The sequence below is a fragment of the Canis lupus genome, chromosome 22 (genome assembly GCF_003254725.2).
Source record: "Canis lupus dingo isolate Sandy chromosome 22, ASM325472v2, whole genome shotgun sequence".
Classification (NCBI taxonomy): Eukaryota; Metazoa; Chordata; class Mammalia; order Carnivora; family Canidae; genus Canis; species Canis lupus.
Genome location: NC_064264.1, coordinates 698,963 through 717,943, shown reverse-complemented (window position 1 = coordinate 717,943; position 18,981 = coordinate 698,963). Strand labels below are relative to the sequence as shown.

Genomic DNA, 18,981 nt, shown 5'->3' with positions numbered 1-18,981 from the left:
GGAAGTGCCTTGCACAGCTAGCGGGGTGGTCGGAGGCCACTCGAGGCGCAGAGAAGGCTTCGGAGCCCGGGGCTCACATCGGGAGTCCCACATGCTGCGGCTGGACCCGCAAGCCCAGGGAGAGGAGGCACAGGAAGGGGGGCAGGGACCCCGGAGGCGCCCGCCTGCGAAGGCCTGGGGCAGCTGCAGGAGGGCCAGGGCCGATGTGCCCCGATGGGCAGGGAGACGACGGGGCTGTGATACCACCGGGGCCCAGGAGACGGCCTGTCCCGGGGAAGACGGGGACGTTCACGGTGGTGAAGGGAGAAGAAATCTCCTCGGGACGGAAGGGACACAGGACTGTGCTGCGTGACGGGTGCCTGGACCCGGACAAACCAGCAGCCGCGTGACTAGGGCGCGGGGCAACACGGCGGCCACCAGGGAGCACGGGGGTGCCCAGGGCACTGCGGGCTGCTGCTCGCCACCCGAGGACGGCCGCTCGGCTCTCGGCCACCCGCCGCCCAGCAGGACACCCGGGAAGCTGCCTCACAGGAGGCGTCCCCAGGGGCCCAGCTTACCCTGCTGGCACAAAATAAAATGAAAAAACAAGGAACAAAGCGAGGAAAGCGAGAGGCATGGCCCGGGAGTTCACCTGCACGACAAGCCCTCAGCCCCACGTCGGGTGGCTCCTTCCGACCCTGGGTCTCCGCGGCGGCTCCTCATCGCAGGCCGGGCCAGCCCCGGGGGCCTCGGTGCTCACCCCGACCCTGATCCGGAGCAGCGGGGGGCCAGTCGGTTGTCAGCATGGCCTGGAGACAGTCAGATGGAGAACCCCGGCGGCCCAGGTGAGCCCGTGGGGTGGCCCAGGTGAGGCTCCGGCTCCGTGCGCCCGCCGGGACCCCGCTTCCCCTCGCGGGCCCGCTAGGGCCTGTGGGGCTGCCACCACAGGGACAGCGGCACGGAGCCTGGATGGGTGAAGGGGACCGGGGGCGGGGGGCGCTGGAACAGGCTGCAGGGGGTCTGGAGGGGGGCCGGAGGGGGGCTGGAGTGGGGATGGAGGGGCCAGGGGGGCCCGAGGGGGGCTGGAGCAGAGCTGTGCCGCTGCGTGCCAACAAACACAGTCTCTTTTCTTTTTTTTACAGAACAAAGTAGGCCAATTTTATTTTCAAGTGTTTATTTTTCAGCATCACCTTAGTGTCAGGTGTCCAGTACGTGACTCCCACTCGCAGCCACCACCCTGTGCTCTGCCCGAGGGCCCCCCCCCCCACCTGTGTGAGCATGGTGTCTCCTCCGGGAAGCCTTTCCTTCCCCGGCCCCCTGGCTCCCGTGTCCCCGTGTCCCCCCCATGTCACCCAGGGAGGTGATTTCCTCACGGCAGCGGCTCTAATGGCACTTTGTACACGTCTCTAAACTGACCCCGCACAACCTCTGTCTGGCCACCCATCAGGCCATGCTGAGGTGTAGGGGTCCCCCCTGGACTCCCACGTTCAGGGCTCGGGGCCCAGTTGCTCTCCTATGGGGCCACAGCCGCCGGGTCCCCGCGTCAGTCACCTTGAAGAGCGAGCGCGGCCTGCAGGTGCAGATGGTCGGGGACACTGGGGCCATTGGGGGGTCTCAGAGACCTCCCAGGGGAGACGTGGAGGCCGCCTGCGGGGACCCAGAGACCTCCCAGGGGAGACATGGAGGCTGCCTGCGGGGACCCAGGGACCTCCTGGGGGAGACTGGAGGCCGCCTGCAGAGTGGAACACTAAGGCCTTGCTGCCCACCTGCCGGGCACCGAGTCAGCCCTGGGCCTCCCAGTGGTGACCCCTCAAAGCCCCCCCGAGCCCCGGGTGCTCCCCACGTACATACAAGGCATCCGCCCATCAGGTCACCCACTTACAGGTGCGAGAAGACGGTGTACACGTGGGCAGGTGGCTGCCACCAAAGCTCTTGTCGCCCACATGCACGTGGTCCTGCCTCCTAGTGAGGTGCTGCATCGGGCCCCCAAATCCACAGGCCGAAGCCCAACCCCAGATCTCCTCCCAGATGGACTGTGTTTGGAGGAAGATCTTCAGAGAAATATTTAAGTAAACGGAGCCTTTCGGGTGGGTCCCAGTCTGGCAGGTGTCCTCATACAGAGAGGACGTTTGGACACACACAGAGACGGATGCGGAGAAGGCAGTGACAGGGCCGCCATCGGCCACCCTCCGTGGGCCGTCCCCCTCCAGGGACCTGACAAAACCAATCCCTGCGCCTCAGGCCGCTCAGCCTGTGGCTCTCCGTGGTGAGAACGTGCAGACGAACGCCGGCGGTCAGAGGTGTGAAGACTGGACCCACGAGGGAAGCGTGAGGGTGTGGAGGGCCCGCAGGCAGCCTTCCCCAGACCAGGCCGCCGGTCCCACGCCCAGCAGGCCACCCGGCCGCGGTTCCCGGAAGGCCCAGCGCTCCTGGGCACTTCTCCCCAGGGCTCCCCGGTGCCCTGTCCCGGGTCACCCAGCCCTGGCGGTGGGAGGGCGGTGGCGGGCCCTCCATGGGGTGTCCGGGCTCGGGCTGCAGCTGTCACGCCGGGAACCGTGGGCTCGAGCGGGGGGCGGCCTCCTGGGCGGGACCCCCTCTAGGCTCCCTCATCCCTGCCGAGCCCTTCATACTTTAATGAGATTAATTTCCAACTCAACCGTTTGTCCTCCGATTCGTTTATCCCTTTGCCATCTGGTCTCCTTATGCTCCCACGTAAGCTAGTGGCTCTCTTTGTCTCAGTAGGTTTGTCAATAGTTTATGATTTTTGTCGTCACAATCATAATATTTATTTTTCACAGCAAACTCTTCTGGAGACTTGGAAAAAGGAGATTCCCGCCCCCAACCCCCACCCCCGCGGGGGCCCCAACCCTACCATCTCTCTTTACCCTGAAATGTTTGTTTCTGGGACAAGTGGTTTTTAAAATAAAGTGTTAAATAAAAGCCAATGAGCAAGACCTCCCGAAGCAGCCTAGGTCCCCCTTCTACTTGCTTCTCGCCCGGACCCAGTAGGTACTTAAGGAGCCACCGGGGGCGGCCGGCCTGGCAGTGGCGGTGCCCAGGGCTGCACCCGGCTCCACGCTCAGCCCGGGTCACCCCCGAGCTTCCGACTTTTGGTTTATAGCAACAGAAGGCAGGGCGCTGAGTGTCCTGCGGCCTGGAGGGCGGGGCCCCGGGGGTGACCCGGGCGGGGTTGGCAGGTGATGGGCCAGTCGTGGCGGGCGCCCCGGGCTGCGGGGACACAGCTGCCCCCGGGACTCGCGGAGACCCGGGCCCGCCCCGCCTGTGGGTGCGGCTCCCAGCTCCCGGGAGAGCGGCGGCTCCTGGGCGCACACGCACGCTCGCCCACACGCCACTCGCGGCCTCGGAGCGCGGACGGGCGCCGGCTCAGGGCCCACCCGGGAGCGCGCCCGCGAGCATCACCTGACGCCGCCACATCACCGCCCAGCGCAGGTGCGCACCTCCCCCGCCCCCGCCCCCCGCGCACACGCCCCTCTCCGCTCCCAGGCGCGCACGCGCACCCGCACCCGCTCCCAGGCGCGCACCTACATCTGCACCCGCTCCTAGGCGCGCATCTGCACCCGCACCCGCTCCCAGGCGCGCACCTGCACCCGCACCCGCTCCCAGGCGCGCACCTGCACGCACACCCGCTCCCAGGCGCGCACCTGCACCCGCACCCGCTCCCAGGCGCGCACCTGCACCCACACCCGCTCCCAGGCGCGCACCTGCACCCGCACCCGCTCCCAGGCGCGCACCTACATCTGCACCCGCTCCTAGGCGCGCATCTGCACCCGCACCCGCTCCCAGGCGCGCACCTGCACGCACACCCGCTCCCAGGCGCGCACCTGCACCCGCACCCGCTCCCAGGCGCGCAGCTGCACCTGCACCCGCACCCGCTCCCAGGCGCGCACCTGCACCCGCACCCGCTCCCAGGCGCGCACCTGCACCCGCACCCGCTCCTAGGCGCGCACCTGCACCCGCACCCGCTCCTAGGCGCGCACCTGCACCCACACTCATTCCCAGGCGCGCACCTGCACCCTCGCACACGCCCCGCTCCCCGCGCCCACGGCCCCGCCCACACGGCCCGCTCCGCGCTCCCAGGCGCGCACACGGCCCCGTGCACACGCATCTGCTCCCCGTGCCCACGCACGCGCACCCGCTCCCCTTGCACACACGCGCACCCGCGCCCACGGAGCCGCACCCAGGCGGCCCCCGCCCCCCGCGCCCCCGCACGCGCACGCGCACAGCCCGAGCGGGAGGGCGCGGCCAGGAGAGGGCGCGGCGCCGGCGGGGCGGAGGCGGCGGGGGCGGAGGCGGCGGGGGCGGAGGCGGCGGCCCGAGCCCGAGCGCGAGCTGCTCGGAGGGAGCCGAGGAGCCGGGGGAGCCGGAGCGGGAGCCGGCCGGGCGGCGCGGGGGCGCGCCATGGAGCCGCAGACGGGCGGCGGCGAGGAGGACGACTGCGTGGACTCGGGCGCCGAGACCGGAGGGTGAGCCGGGCGGGGGGCGCCCCCGAGTCCCCGAGTCCCCGCGGCGCCCCGGCCGTGCCTCCCCGGACCCCGCGGCCGAGCGGAGCGGGGAGGGGCCCCGGGGGTCCCCGCGGAGGGCAGGGCGGCGTGGTCGGGGCCGGGCCCGGGGGGCACCCCGCACCCCCGGACGGTGCGCTTGCCCCCCAGGACCTCACTCGGGGGGGCACCTGGCGCCCACAGCTCTGTGAGCTCATCCAAGGCGATGACCTTTTTCATTTGGAGCCTTTCTTGCGCTCGCTGCTCAGCTCCTACCTCCCCGCCAAACTCGTGTGCGCACCTGTCCCGGCCTGGGGCCAGGTGGGACGACGCTGTGAGGTAGCCCGGCTTGCAGAGATGGCCTCGAGGCCCCGGCGGACACAGCCGGCCCAAACTTTTACCCTGGAGCCAAACCAGCCTCCTCCCAACGACACCATTTTCCTCAAGTGGGACAAAAGACCCGGTAGCATTTAGGAGATGACTGTCCTTGCAAAAGCTTGCACCCGGCCCCTATCTCTAGAGGATTTCCCTGTGCAGCGTCAGCAAACGTCCAGGATGCGGGTACTGATCCAGGAGGAAAGGGTGTCCTTTCCCATCTGGTGAACCCCCGGGGGTGGACCGGAGCTGCGCACATCAGGGAAAGCCTCCTCCCTGGAAAGTTAGGGAGATTTAGACTAATCTCAGGGCTTGGCAGTCCTGGGACAGGTTGGGTGTCAAAGGCCAGAATGGGCACAAGGGGCTGCCCCTGAGAAAGGCTCCCAGGGGGTCCTTGCAGCCCGCACCCACTCCTCGCCTGGATCTGGGATGTTACACCCCGCAGCAGGTACTTCCCAGCGGGCTCTCGCTGCTGTTCGAACTTGTGCTTGTTTAAGGTTCGCCGTAGAACCCCGTTACATCCTGGTGGGGTGACCTGATTCCAGATAGAACTCCCTTTTTCCTTCCCCACACTGGGTGCATGCGGCATCTATCAACTGTAACTGAAGATCCCTGATTTTTATCCCCCCCACCCCTCCACCCGCCTTCCCGGTTAGCTAAGCCATGAGTAGAAAAAACCAAGCAAAACTCGCCAGCTCACTTGTAGCTGGGTTCATCAAGGCACCAACGGGTCCGTTTGTTTTCAGTTTGTGGAGCTCACCTAAAACAGGTGTTTTTTTCCCCAAGGATTCTCTCCTGGAAAAGCGGAGGGGAAGCCCTGACCCAGGGCAGTACCCTGGGCTCCCAGGGAAAAGCATGATAGCAGCCAGGGCTGCCGGGAAGGGCTTGCTGACCATACGGACACCAGGCTGCTCTTCACTGCCTCTGTCACCAGAACGTATAGTCGTGATGGGATGGAAGTGGTTAAAGAGTTCTTTTTGCCTCGGTAGCCTCCTTAAGCTAAAGATGAAGGCCGAAGAGCGTGCACTTGAACATGAGCCTCAGCGTGGGGTTACTGATCCTGCGTTTGCCGCATACTCACATACCTCCTGAAGTTTGGTTATCAAAAAGCCATTCATAGTTTCCTTGCTTTTCCAGAACTCACCCCCAGGTTTTGTAGAGCTGTCTGTCCAGACTTAATACTTGTTTGCTATCGCTATTTTTATTTTCTTAAGATTTTTAAATTTTTATTTACTAATGAGAGACACACAGAGAGAGAGGCAGAGACACAGGCAGAGGGAGAAGCAGGCTCCCTGCGGGGACCCCGATGCGAGACTCGATCTCGGGACCCCTGAGTCGAAGGCAGATGCTTAACCACTGGGCCACCCAGGCGTCCCTCATTATTATTTTTAAAATACAAATCTGATCATGTCTCTCCGCCTTCCAGACTTTTTGTGTCTGTGTCCGCTCTAACATACAAAGAGCTTAGAGTAGCTCTACAGGCCCCAATGTTATAGGGTCCCCCTGTGCGTCTGTGGCTTTGTTTCTCAGCAGGTGCATCCTTGGACCCTTGGACATCAAGCCACATCAGCAAGGTGTTTCCGATCCTTTGCCTTTGTTGTGCTGCCCCTTTTGCCAGCTGTGCCCTTCTCCACCTGGCATGCCTGTCCACCGGGTGACACTCTATCTTCTTTCAGAACTCGGCTCAAGTGACACATCTGCTGAGGCAGGGACCCTAAGTTTGAGGTCCACGAAGGGCTTGAAGTCGTAGGCAAAATGATGTTTTTTGTGAACTTTTGTGAGAAAAGACTGATTTTTCATCCGCATTCTCCAAGTAGCCTGTGGTCCCCCCCAAACCAAGTTTGGGCAGGGCAGGAGAAGCTCCATTTTCAACACGTTGTGTCTGAGGTATTGGGAGACAGCCAAGGAAGGATGTGCTGAGCCAGCGGTTGAGTAGATCTATCTGGAGAGGAGGTCGGCGTGATGACATCACATTTGGGAACCATCAGCCTAAAAATGGCAGTTGCCGCCCTAGGAGTGGGTTAAATTGACTAAAGGTAATAAATAGCAAACACCTAGCATTTTCTCTGGGCCGCGGACCGTCCTGAGCCTTTGCGTAGTCCATTAAGTCATTTAACCCTTCAACACCTGACGAGTAGGTGTGGCTTAAGACCAGCCTTGCGACAGGACAACACTTAAGTGCCAGGCGAAGGCGGAAGAGTTGATAAAGGGGCCTGAGAAAAAGTGGACATGGACACAGAAGGAAGAACGAGGTGGGGGGCACGGAAAGGCCTGGGCTATGAGAAACCCCGCTTGGATGAAGGGACGTAGACGGAGGTAGTGGAGGAGAGGTGCAGGCGGAAGGCAGATCCCCAGGCCTCCCCGAAGGCACGGAATTTGTGGTGGAGGAGGAAGCTAGAGCCCTTTGGGAAGGGACGGGTGAGGAGAGGCAGTAGCCGGAGTGGAGGGGAGGGTGGGCTGCAGGAAGGATTCCCAAGGCGAGCAAAGAGGTGCTCCTAGAAGAGACTCTATAAAAAGGGAAAGATGAAGATCTAGGAGAAGAACGTGGTTTGCAGAGTCCGCTTGCTGAAGAGGTGGGGAGGCAGATGGGCTCCAGGCCTCTCTGTCAGAGGGGCTTTGGGTGGAAAGAGGGACCTCCCCTTCCTGCAGTGTGGCGGGGCAGGTGGGGTTCCGTTCTGGACAAACAGCTGCCTCCCCCAGGAAAGTGGGGACTGGAAATCGTTGTTTGGGGCAACGTTGGCCGAGAACCCAGCTGGGATTAGTGACGGTGAACGTGCGAAGGGCCCCATCTCCGTGCTGTATGTCCTCCTGCCGCCGCGCTCAGCTCCTTCGGGGCGGGCACAGGGAGACGGTGAGCGGTTGAGAGCATCGAATCAAGGTTTGGGGGAGAGGGACTATTATTGCCAAGCAGGTGTGAACGAAACATAGGAGCGGGGGATGGGGTCGTGGTGGAGCTGACTGTGGATCCTTCCGGCAGCACGCTCAGAGAAGGTGCTAAAAACCTTTGTGGGTCCCGCCACCAGGGGCAGGGGGTGTTGACTGCTTCGAAAGGGACGATCAAGAGAGCCAGGCTGGGGATCCCTGGGTGGCGCAGCGGTTTAGCGCCTGCCTTTGGCCCAGGGTGCGATCCTGGAGACCCGGGATCGAATCCCACGTCGGGCTCCCGGTGCCTGGAGCCTGCTTCTCCCTCTGCCTGTGTCTCTGCCTCTCTCTCTCTCTGTGTGTGACTATCATACATTAAAAAAAAAAAAAAAAAAAGAGAGAGAGCCAGGCTGCTGGGGTTCCGCTCCGTGCTCTGAGTTTTCTATGGGATGACAGCAGTAGTACCTACCCCACAGTGTGGTTGTGAGAATTCAGTTAATCTATGCATTTAAAGCTCCTAGAACAGTGCCCGGCATACGTGAACCCTCTGTACATGATTCCTCATCATGCTATTAATATCAGTGTGAAGAACACGCCAGATGATAACCTGGAGTTTTCTAAAATAAAAATGTGTATTTCCAGGTACGCTCAGGATCCCATGTTCTTTTTTTTTTTTTTTTGGATCCCATGTTCTTTATAGTCATTGCAGCAGATGCTCTGATGTTTTCAGTTTGATCAGCGTTCAGAGCATCTGCAGGATGATAGGACACGTCCCAATATTATTATTTTACAGATGAGGAGGTTCAGCGGGTCATGACGAGTTCGTGGCCTAAATTGAAGCCTAAGTCTCCGGCGTGCTTTCCACCTAGCGAAGTTGCCTCTCTGAGGGCTGTTGATTGGCAATTAATTCTTGTTTGCTACTCAGACGTTTTTCTTTTGCTTGAAATGCCATCTTTGCCGTCTGCCCCACCTAGTGCGGGCCAAGCTAAGAGCAAACTAGTATTCTTCTGGGGCAGTTGATGCTATTTTGAAGCTCCTCTTTTCCAAATGCACTGAAGGCAAGCTTTTTTCTTTTTTTTAAGATTTTATTTATTTATTCATGAGAGACACAGGCAGAGGGAGAAGCAGGCTCCGTGCAGGGAGTCCGATGCGGGACTCGAACCTGGGACCCCGGGGTCGCGGCCTGAGCCAAAGGCAGACGCTCAACCCTTGAGCCACCCAAGGATCCCTGAAGGCAAGCTTTGTGCTTCTGTGTATTTTTTCATTAGGAAAAGCTGGCCAGCCAGCTACTGACCATGATAAACTATCTCAAGAAACAAAACCCCTTAACAGAGGGACAGGTGGTGGTGTTGCAGACCAAAATAAAAGACATCAAGTAAGATGAGTGCTTTTTAGCGGGTGTTTCATTAGTGAGGTCTCCCAGATACGGTGTCTGAGCCACTCTTTCTAATATGACCATATCTGATGGATGCATTAATTTAATTTAGAAGTTTGATCTGGCACTAATGAACCCCCACATCCATGTCACCCGTCACTGAGCTTCTGAAAACACAGCCACCCCGTACCCTTTGGGTGACCTCCCATTGATACTTCACTGTGATTTAGAGATGGCAAACAATTCACAGGTCTGGCGTTTATTAGCAGGAGAATGGAAAAGAATGGGGGGGGATAAATCTGAAGATGGGACAGGTTTAGAGAACAGTAAAAGGGGAAATCTGGCAGAGGAGACAGGATGATCGATTAGGTACTGTATTATCTCTGTGTTCGAGGTGGAGCTAGTTAGCTCTCGATTACCATGGACTGAGAGTTAACAGATGAGGTCCATGATGCATCGAGCTGAAGTTTTACAGAAATGTCAAGATCAATTCTTATGCCAAGATTTTCCTGGAAAAGAGAATTTAAGAAGGTATCCCATATATGTGTTCATATATACATATGGGCAAGTAGGTGCTACAGTGACGGACTGTTTAAGTGCAGACCCCTTTATACTTAACCCTTACGTGTATAATTGTAGTTAAAATACCGCCAGGGGCCTGTGTCTAACTCTTTGGTCATGGTTGGCACAGATACCAAATAAATGTAATATTTGTAGATATGTCTATGTGTCAGGTGTGTGAATATATATAATCCTTACATTATTCTGCTTATCTGTATCATGTGCCCATACATCTTTTCTTCCTAAAATTCATGGATTCACCTCTCGTGCTTCATTCTCGCAGAGCTAAATGTCCTGTTTAGAGCTAAGTGGTAAACTCTTAGGATGTAAGACCAATAAATAGGATTCACACGGCAGTATCCTATTGCTGTTCCCTCCTGTCCTAAAAAAAAAAAAAAAAAAAAAAAAAAAAGCTGGAGATCATGCACCCCTCCAGAGACCTGTAGTCAATATCTGAAATTATTTGAACCTGTTGAAGCACAAAATTATTTTAAGCTTTATAGCTTGTCTTTCACCAGCAATATTTCCAGCAAATAATCTCTCGGAGCCCTTTGTAATGTATTTTATGAGCTATACAAGTGTTTGTACCTTAACTCAGCTCCTATCTCCCCTCGTGATAATTTTCCTAAGGAACAGGAGCTGAAATATCCAGCTGTATGTATAAGTATCTCGTCGTCATGTGGTTTGCGGAGGTGAACAATCAGAAACGATCATATAGCAGACAAAAGGCAAATGGTGCACATGGTAACGCGATGCACTACAGTCCATCACTTTGTCTAAAATTATAATTACATAAAAAAATAAAATAAAATTATAATTACATAGTAGCACGTGGTATCTCCATCATGATGGCAACTGTGGACAAGTCGCATAAGCAGGATCAGAGGCTGGAAAGCAGTGTAAGGTTTTAGGGGACTTTTCCGTTTGATTTCCGTTTTGATGGTGGACGGGGATGGCAGGTGGGGTGATGGATGAGACTGCGGAGCTGGGCAGAGGCCATCATTCACGGAAAGAGGGGTTTATGTTGTGCACTGCCGAGCTTGAACTTCATCCAGAGAGTGACACGATCAGGTTTGCACTTTGCAAAGATTGGCTGCTGTTTGGAGAAGGAACTGGAGCAGGGCAAGAGTGACAGTCGGGAGCGCGGGCCGCTGGCAGGCCTCACCCCGGCAGCGCCTTTCGTCCCAGGAAACACATACGGAGAGAGGCGCGGCAGGGACGTGCGTTTTGCTCGCACCTGTCCCAAAATACGATGGTTACACCTTAGGATTCTCAGATTAGGTCTCACACATAAATTTCCTTCTGCATTCGTATCCATCTGCGTGCGGATCCGTGCAGCGTCTGCATTTGCAAAACCCGTCTGCCTCGGGGATGTCTGGAAAATCCTAGCTGAAAAGACAGATTTCTAATAATAAAATGAATAGTCCCATCACACGTTCCCGTTGAACATTTTCTTTGATTTGTCGCGGAATGTCCTTAAAGCCTGGCCACCTTATTAAGATGCTCCTGCAGGATTTTTGTGTTGTTGTATCTGCCACAGTGGCTGCTCCTGGAGCATCTGTTACATTCGTTCACAGCCACATTTCTAAGTTTTGTCCTAAAGTCAATTTATGTCCTGCCTGGTCTCAGGCAGAATTGAATGCACCAGCGCCAGGGGCTCCTGACTGCCCCCTCTTGCATCCAGCTCCCCGAGCCAGCACGTCACCGCGTTCCAGCCAATGCTTGTCCCTTCTGGCTCCGCCCTTGCCGGGGGGGGGGGGGGGGGGGGGCGGGGTGCTGCGCTCCTACTGCAGGTCCTTGTTGCCTTTTGCCTCCCGGTCTCCTCGCCGATAGCATCGCTTTCGTTTCCTAACCAATAGCGTGGGAAGGTGGACGGGCTGAGCGCTGGGTGTCATGCTACATGTTGACAAACCTAACTCCGATGAAAAAACATACAAAAAATTAATTAATTAATTTTCAAAATTTAAAAAAAAAAGAAGGTGGATTCGGTGTAGGTGGATGCAGTCCGTGACGCATAGGGGGTGTGCAAATGTTAATAGTTGCTCCTCTCTCCAGCCTGAGGCGTCAGTGACTCTGCAGCTACCAAAGCATTTCGTTTGAAAGAGAGAACTTCCTGCCGTTTTCCTTCCATTTTGTTCCTCTACCGATCCATGCATCACTTTGTGTGAGTGGTGTAGGCTATTTCAACCAGTAAGAGGTGTGCTTTTGATGATTTTTTTTTTTTGAAGTTTCGTATATACTTCTGTGGTAACAGTCCGCAGAGTGAAAATGGGATGATTTAAGGAAGGGCGCCATGAGGCTGAGTAACTAAAAGGAGCATATACGGGGAGAATTAACCAGAATCAAGGGCTTTATTTGCATGAGCATATCCCCTGACTACCACCTTGCGGAATGCATCCCTACGTGCCTGAGAGATTAATTCCCTTCTGAGAATGACTCCGGCCGCTGGAGGGAGGGAGCGAGAGCCTCTGCACTGAATGTGCTGCCGGGAGGGAGGGCTTCCCAGCCGCACAAGGAGAGCACAGACCCGCGGAGATGAAGCAGGCAGCTCCCTGGCCAGATGCCCGTTCTCACAGAGGCGGGGGCCCGCGGCTGGCTGCTCAGCCTGGAAACCGATGGGTGGTTTCACCCCTTGTCCTAACCCTGCCTTTTTCCCCTTCCCTGTCACAGCCCACATCCTGTCACTGTAAATATGCAGCAGGATGTCTTCTCAGCTGGATCTGAGACCCGTCAAACCTCACGGTGCCCCAGTGCTTCCCGGTGGCTGGGGGGGGGGGGGGCGGGGGCCGAGCCAGGGGCCCTTCACCGCCCTGCCCCGGTTGGCAGAGAAACATTTCCCTGTGACACGGTGCCAACCTGAGGGGTGCCCTCGCTTGCAGCGGCTGCTTCACCTTCTTGGGGAGTTGTGATGGTGGCCTTCAAGAATCTGCTGAAAACTCTGTCTTCTCCCCAAAAGAATAAGCTTCCCTTAAAAAATTTGCCGGTGAATTTACATCGTTTGGGATCCAGCTGGCTTCCCATCTTGGAGACTCACAGAGCCCATAGGGGGGACCCCTGATTTCTTTTTTTCTTTAAAATTTGCCCTTCAAATTCAGACATGCCTTTGTGTTGCACGAGAGCCCTCGGTTCTTAATTTGGTAGGAGGTCCTTACCATGTAAATGTTGCTTACCACTGACTGTGTTTAAAATTCTAGCTTGAAGAAATCATGTGGATACAGAAAAATCGTGTGTAATGCGACTAATACGAAGGTTTTGTGTTTCAGGTCTGACTACAGCCACATGTCCTCCACCAGCAGTAAGTATGGCTTAAATGTCCTTCAGCGCTGGCTTCTCGGTCCCATTTCCCAGGAATTTTGGGCTTTTCCCGGAGAGTTTAACTGTCCCTTTCAGAATTCTGAATTCTGAATTTCAGAATTCGGTACGCCACTACTTTCCCCGTGGAAATCGAGCATAGGGGAACTAGCCCAGGCTTCGTTAGGATACATGCTCCTAAAACAGCTTCTCTGGATAATGGGAGGTTACTCATTCATTCAACAAACACGTATCAAATACCTGCTGCCGGTGGGCTCACAGCTCAGAGCACATCCATTAGACCCATGGGTGGCCCCAGTTCATCTTTAGGGCCTTGTATTTCTGCATCATAGGTGATTATCAGATACGGTAAAAAAAAAAAATTAAAAAATTAAAAAACTAAAAAAAAATAAAAAAGAGGTGATTGGGAATATGTTCATAAACATCCTGCAAGCCTAGAAAAAGATGCCTGTATTAAATACTAATTGACAAGTAAATCTGTTCATGGGCAATGAGGCCTTCTATCTAGGAACAGTTTGCAGTGATTAAGATCACTGTGTAAATGACCAAAGCCATTCAGATTAATTAAACACCTATTTTAAAATAACCACACACAAAAAAATTGTCTTACAATAAAAGACCTGGTTATGTGAATCAGTAAATACTGAATTGTTTTTTTTTTTCCTATCTTCCTTGTGAAACTCCCCATTCTAAATAGTACCCAAATGGAAAGACACTTAATTGGATTATTCTGTGTATTGATGTTCTGGCTTAGTTTTCCTTTGCAATAAGAGACTGTGCAGAAAGCTGTATTTCTGGCATTGTAATTTAGTGTCAAATTATATTTAGTTATTAGTATAACTGCTGCGAGTAATCTCTGATCATTTCAGGCAACTAGAGACCCAGCATTGCCCCTTAGTTATTAAGAACCGTTAGTAATAATGAGAATAATGCTCTGGTGATTCGCGTTCCCTCCCTGAAGCTTCTGCGTTCCTAAAAAATCAGGGAAAGCTCCCTTGAACTCTCTCTCCCTGCTGCCATTTTCATTCCTCTCAGTTTTGCCCAGAAGCTACATTTCTTTAAGAACGATTCTTATGAAATACTTGCCCAGAGCCTTTGCTCAATTTGTAGCTCTCACATCAGTCCTCTGGGTCACAACAAAGCACCTCCCTTGTCAGCGAAACTGGTAATTCGGTTTGGGAGGCTTTCCTCTCCCTTATTTTAATTACGATCTTGGAGTTGGAATTCCTCTTAGGGATCAATAGCCTTTTATTGTTCTTCCTTTTCTCTTTAAATCTTTGGTGACTCCTGCATCAGCCGTAGGTGCTGGGACCTCTTGGTAAGCGGGGATGTCCGTGTTTCAAATGTTTCACATTTGAGTTAGGAAATGTGTTTGGCGATAAATAATAGAGGAAAAAATAATGACTTGAGTAGGCGTTTATTCTCCTTTAATGTTAAAAAAAAAGAAAAGAACCAGGTCTGGTCTGGAGGCTCCTTTCATTGTTCTGCTTGGCTTTGGCTTCTGCCTCAGGTCACAGAATGGCTGCCTGGCCGCAGGCGTCACAGCCTTGTGGGGCAGGACTCGGGGTGAGTGGGTTCCGCGGCCCCGTCGTTGCCTTGAGCTTGCCTGGCCTGCCTCTCCTCCGAGCCGGGAGGTGAAGCCCGACTGCACCCGGTGGGGGAGGCCCTGCCGCAGTCCGTGAACTGGCACGGCGGACCCTTTCCAGAAAAGGAAAAAGAAATTAAGCCTGAGGTCTTGAGCTTGTCCTGCACAATGCAGGCGCGGCGGGGCTGCAGTAGGGAGGGTGTTTGCCACCCGCTTTTAAAAGTAGCGTTTCGGGATCCCTGGGTGGCGCAGCGGTTTGGCGCCTGCCTTTGGCCCAGGGCGCGATCCTGGAGACCCGGGATCGAATCCCACGTCGGGCTCCCGGTGCATGGAGCCTGCTTCTCCCTCTGCCTCTCTCTCTCTCTCTCTGTGACTATCATAAATAAATAAATAAATAAATAAAAAATAAATAAATAAATAAATAAATACCTTAAAAAAATGTTAAAAGTAGCGTTTCCCCGCAGACTGGCTGATGGCACAGAGAGGACCGTGGGGAGGCCGCTGGGCTTAGGGGCCCGGACGGGGCGGCTCCGGGCTCGGGGTCCTCGGCCAGGTCCTGGTCACCTCCTGGCCACAGTGACCCCGCTCCCAGTGCTGCCCGGGGAGCCCGGCCGTGGGTCTTGCCATCCGCCATCAGGTCGGGAGGTGGCTTTGCCCGGCCACTGCCCTTCCCGCGGGGCCCCACGGGGCGTCCCGAGGAGCACCCTTTGGTCGCTGTCCTTCCGTCCTGCCCGCCACAGTCCGCCGGCCGACCTGAGGATGCCAGGGCTGACAGCGTCTCCCCGGGGTTGTCTGCGAAACTAAAGACGCCGCGACACCGTCTTGGTAAACCGCGCGACACGTCCCGAGATGAATTTAATGTCTACTCGCGGAATTTTTTAGGTGGTTTTCCCAGCAGCCTGGTTGGACGGTCATCAAGCCACTACGTACGATTTGCGTTCTTAAGTGACTTAAATAAAAAGGAGAAATTTCATAAACAGGATGGAAGAAAAACAGCTGTTATGCCAGGGGGAGGAAAACCAACTGTGCCACGTCATGATCATGAAATTCCCGTCGTGTGTGATTGAATATTTTCATTCGGATAAAGATTTATACCGGCACTTGGACAATCACCCTTAGAGGATGCTGGGGCTTACGAAGGCCGTTGTGGGGGCAGCGGCTCTGTGGTCCCCGGCCAGAGAGCCGACTAGTTCTCTCGGAGACTCTCCCCCAACAGCTCCTCTACTCGGCCTCCTCATTTCGGCCTTAAAACTGCGCCTCCTGGAAACTCGGGTGTAGCCGCTGACTCCTGACGTGGCCCGCGGCAGCACAAGGGCCCTCCGGCTTCCCGCCCCCCTCACTTCTCAGGACGCAGGCAGACGGCAGACGATGCGTGGAGGCGCTACGGAGGCGGTGCCCCGACGAGCTCCCAGTATCTGCGGCCGCAAGAAGTGCCCGTGAGCGGCGTGTTCTGCAGCTTCCAGCCTGGGGCCGCCAAGCCGTGCAAAGCGGGGACGCGGCCTGGGGTGGGGGGGTCACGGGACCTGGTCTTCCACCCGCCCGCCCTCCCGTTCCCATAGCCTCCCGGTCCTACGGCTTCCTGCTCTGTGCTTCCAGGGACTGGCTTCCCTGGGGCCGGCAGGACAGTGACCTGCCCTTGAGGGTCAGCCCCGAACAGGCCCCGCTGAGGCTGTGGGCCCGCCGGATGCATTTTCCTCTTGAGGGCAAAGGGTCAAGTGCATCGCAGGTGTCGTTCCAACGGGAGCGTCAGGGGCCTCCGTCAATGGCAAGGCCTGGTGGTTGGTCTGGAGCCCCGTGGGGCTCGTGGGTCCTGCCCCACTGCTCCGTGGGAGGACGTCTCCCGGCTCCCCGAGCCTGCCTCGTCTCGTGGGTGCCTCTTTGCACATAAATCCCATCTCTCCACATCATTTCTCCGTAGTTTCATCATTTCCTTTAAGTTTTAGGATATCGAAGCATTGTTACATTTTTAATTTTGTCTTTGGCCGCATCTGTGCCTCCCCTCAGTGTGATTTAACCCAGAAGCAAAGGTAAGGAGCTTTGAAAGCAACACGTTGAAAAGACATGACCACGTTCTGCAGAACATGTTGCTGATGGGGGGGCGTTTAAATAAAAATGATCCGTGTCTGCGTCTCCCAAGAGCTAAATTCAGACTCGGGATAATGAAACATTCCGTATTTTCCTTCTGTTTTTGTGAGGGGAGATCAACCTATTGACAGATTAAGGTTTCAAGGCCGCTTGTCCAAATAAGGAAGGTCAGGGTGTTGGAAGAGGCGGTGGTAGGCAGTTTCACTTCAATCCGTTGACACGTTCCGGAGTTTTCTTTCTTTTTCCCTCTGCGTGCAATGCTTACCCCATTGTGATTTTCAGAGTAAATGTTCTCTTAGGGTCTTATTTCATGAGATCGAGGCAACACCTGGATCTAGCCGTTAATCCTCGTGGAGAAGGGTGTCAGCCGTTGCCTGTGTGTGATTCCGTGACCCGGATGCAGTAGGCCGTGCACACGGCTCCGCCAGAAGACCGGATCACCCACCTGTGCATCTCCACCTTTACGCCCCTACTGCATGTGAAACATCCAAAGAAAGGCCACCAGAAAAAATAAATAAATAAATAAATAAATAAATAAATAAATAATAAATAAATAAATAAATAAAAATTAAAAAATTAAAAAAAAGAAAGAAAGAAAGGCCACCAGTGTTCTCTAAATGAGGACGACAAGCCCTACATGGCTCCAGTCGGGCCTGTGGCTCCTGTCACCCGTTCCCCGCTTGCTCGGCTTCCAAAGGGCTCGTTAGCGATGCCAGCGGTGTGTGATGTGCTTTTGTAGACCCAGCAGTCAACATAAAAGAAGGCGTAGGGGAAACCCTGCACTTACTTCCAAGTGGAGCGAGATCAAGGCCTTGAATTTCCACTGGGCCGCTCCACAGAGCCAGGGGCGCTTAACTTTGGAGCGTCCAGCAAATGGATCCCCCGACTGAGAACAATCCCCCCCCCTAGGACGGTTCAGGGCCTGACCCGGCATGGCAGCTGTGCTCTGAAGAGCTGCCCGCCAGTGGCCCTGCGTGGGTCCGTGTGTCCCCGGGGACACGGCTCCGAGCGTGGCCGCGGCTGCGCAGCCCGATCAGAAGTTACGGAGCTGTTTGCGGGTGGGAAGGTGGCGCCGAGGCTCCCTCTGGCCGGGATGGCTTCAGGCTCAACTGGACTTAGCTCTGGGGCTGCAGCCAGGGAGCCTGCCGCTTGTGGGGCCTCCCGCGGGAAGGCTGCAGGTGCAGGCGTGTCGGGTTGGGCAAGCCCGGGTCGCGAAGCCCTCAGGTGGAGGCCGAGCCACAGCAGGAGAGCCACGGGGTGCTGCGGGTGCTGCAGGTGCTGCTGGGCCCGGTGCGCTTCCTCTGCATCCCATCAGCTTCCGGATGACAGCACAGCAGTCGGCATCCCGCAAAGCTTGCTGCTCGGGGCTCGGCCCACGCGCCGTGTCAGCATCACCCCCAAGCCTGATAGAGATGCAGACCCAGACCTGCAACTCCAACTCCGAGGAGCTGGCTCATCTCCCCCATCGGCAAGATTGCTCTTAAACCCCCAATCGGCATAATCTATCCAAATTTCTTTTAGATTCTGATTTTTTTTTAAAGATTTTGTGTATTTATTCCTGAGAGACACACAGACAGAGAGAGGCACAGACACAGGCAGAGGGAGGAGCAGGCTCCCTGCAGGGAGCCCGACGTGGGACTCGATCCTGGGACCCTGGGGTCACACCCTGGGCCAAAGGCGGCGCTAAACCGCTGAGCCACCTGCGTGCCCTAGCTTCTGATTTTTAATGGCATAACCTGTAGGCTCTAGGATCTGCATTATGTTGATATGAGAAAAAAAAACTCACTTGGCCAAATATTTAAATTATGAATGATTGATAATCTAAAAGAAAATTGTGTTCCTTTCCCAAGTTTATTTTAAAACATAAAATTTGTCCTTTATCGGGCAAGCTAGAAGTGTGTGTTTGGGTTTTTGTTTTGTTTTGTTTTGTTTTTTTGATTTTTGGTTTTTGTTTTTGCGAAGCGGGCAGCAGCCTTATCTGTAAGATGCAGAGTCGCGACTGAAGCCCGGGATGAAGGAGCTGAACGCTAGTGCGCTTAAACAGTGGCTTGATGGCGTGGGCTGTGTGCGGCCCAGATCCCCTGCCCAGGAACCGAAAGGCTGAGTGATACTGGTGTTCGGCGGTTGATAAGGAAAAAAAGCAATAACCAAAGGTACACACCAGGAAATCAGAGGGCGAAGACCATCTACCGTACAGACAACTCTTTGGACGCTCCGTCGTGCTGGCCTCCATGCCCCCAAGAGTAGGGTGAACTTGGCTCCAAGACAGGTTTTAATTGTATGATTTATTTTTTTTAAAGATTTTATTTATTTATTCATGAGAGACGCAGAGAGAGAGGCAGAGACAC

At 55.4% G+C, this 18,981-nt stretch overlaps 1 protein-coding gene across 2 annotated transcripts in view; it reads left to right on the top strand.

Moving 5' to 3' along the window:
• The first annotated feature begins 4,317 nt into the window (after window positions 1–4,317).
• The window catches only part of FAM124A (family with sequence similarity 124 member A), an 84,879-nt gene continuing 70,215 nt past the window's right edge, over window positions 4,318–18,981 (top strand). For both annotated transcript variants that reach the window (XM_025478393.3, XM_025478394.3), the window contains exons 1-2: window positions 4,318–4,463; window positions 12,915–12,946. In XM_025478393.3, the coding sequence (XP_025334178.2) occupies window positions 4,399–4,463; window positions 12,915–12,946 (97 nt within the window). In that variant the 5' untranslated portion in view covers window positions 4,318–4,398. The remainder of the gene's footprint in view (window positions 4,464–12,914; window positions 12,947–18,981) is intronic.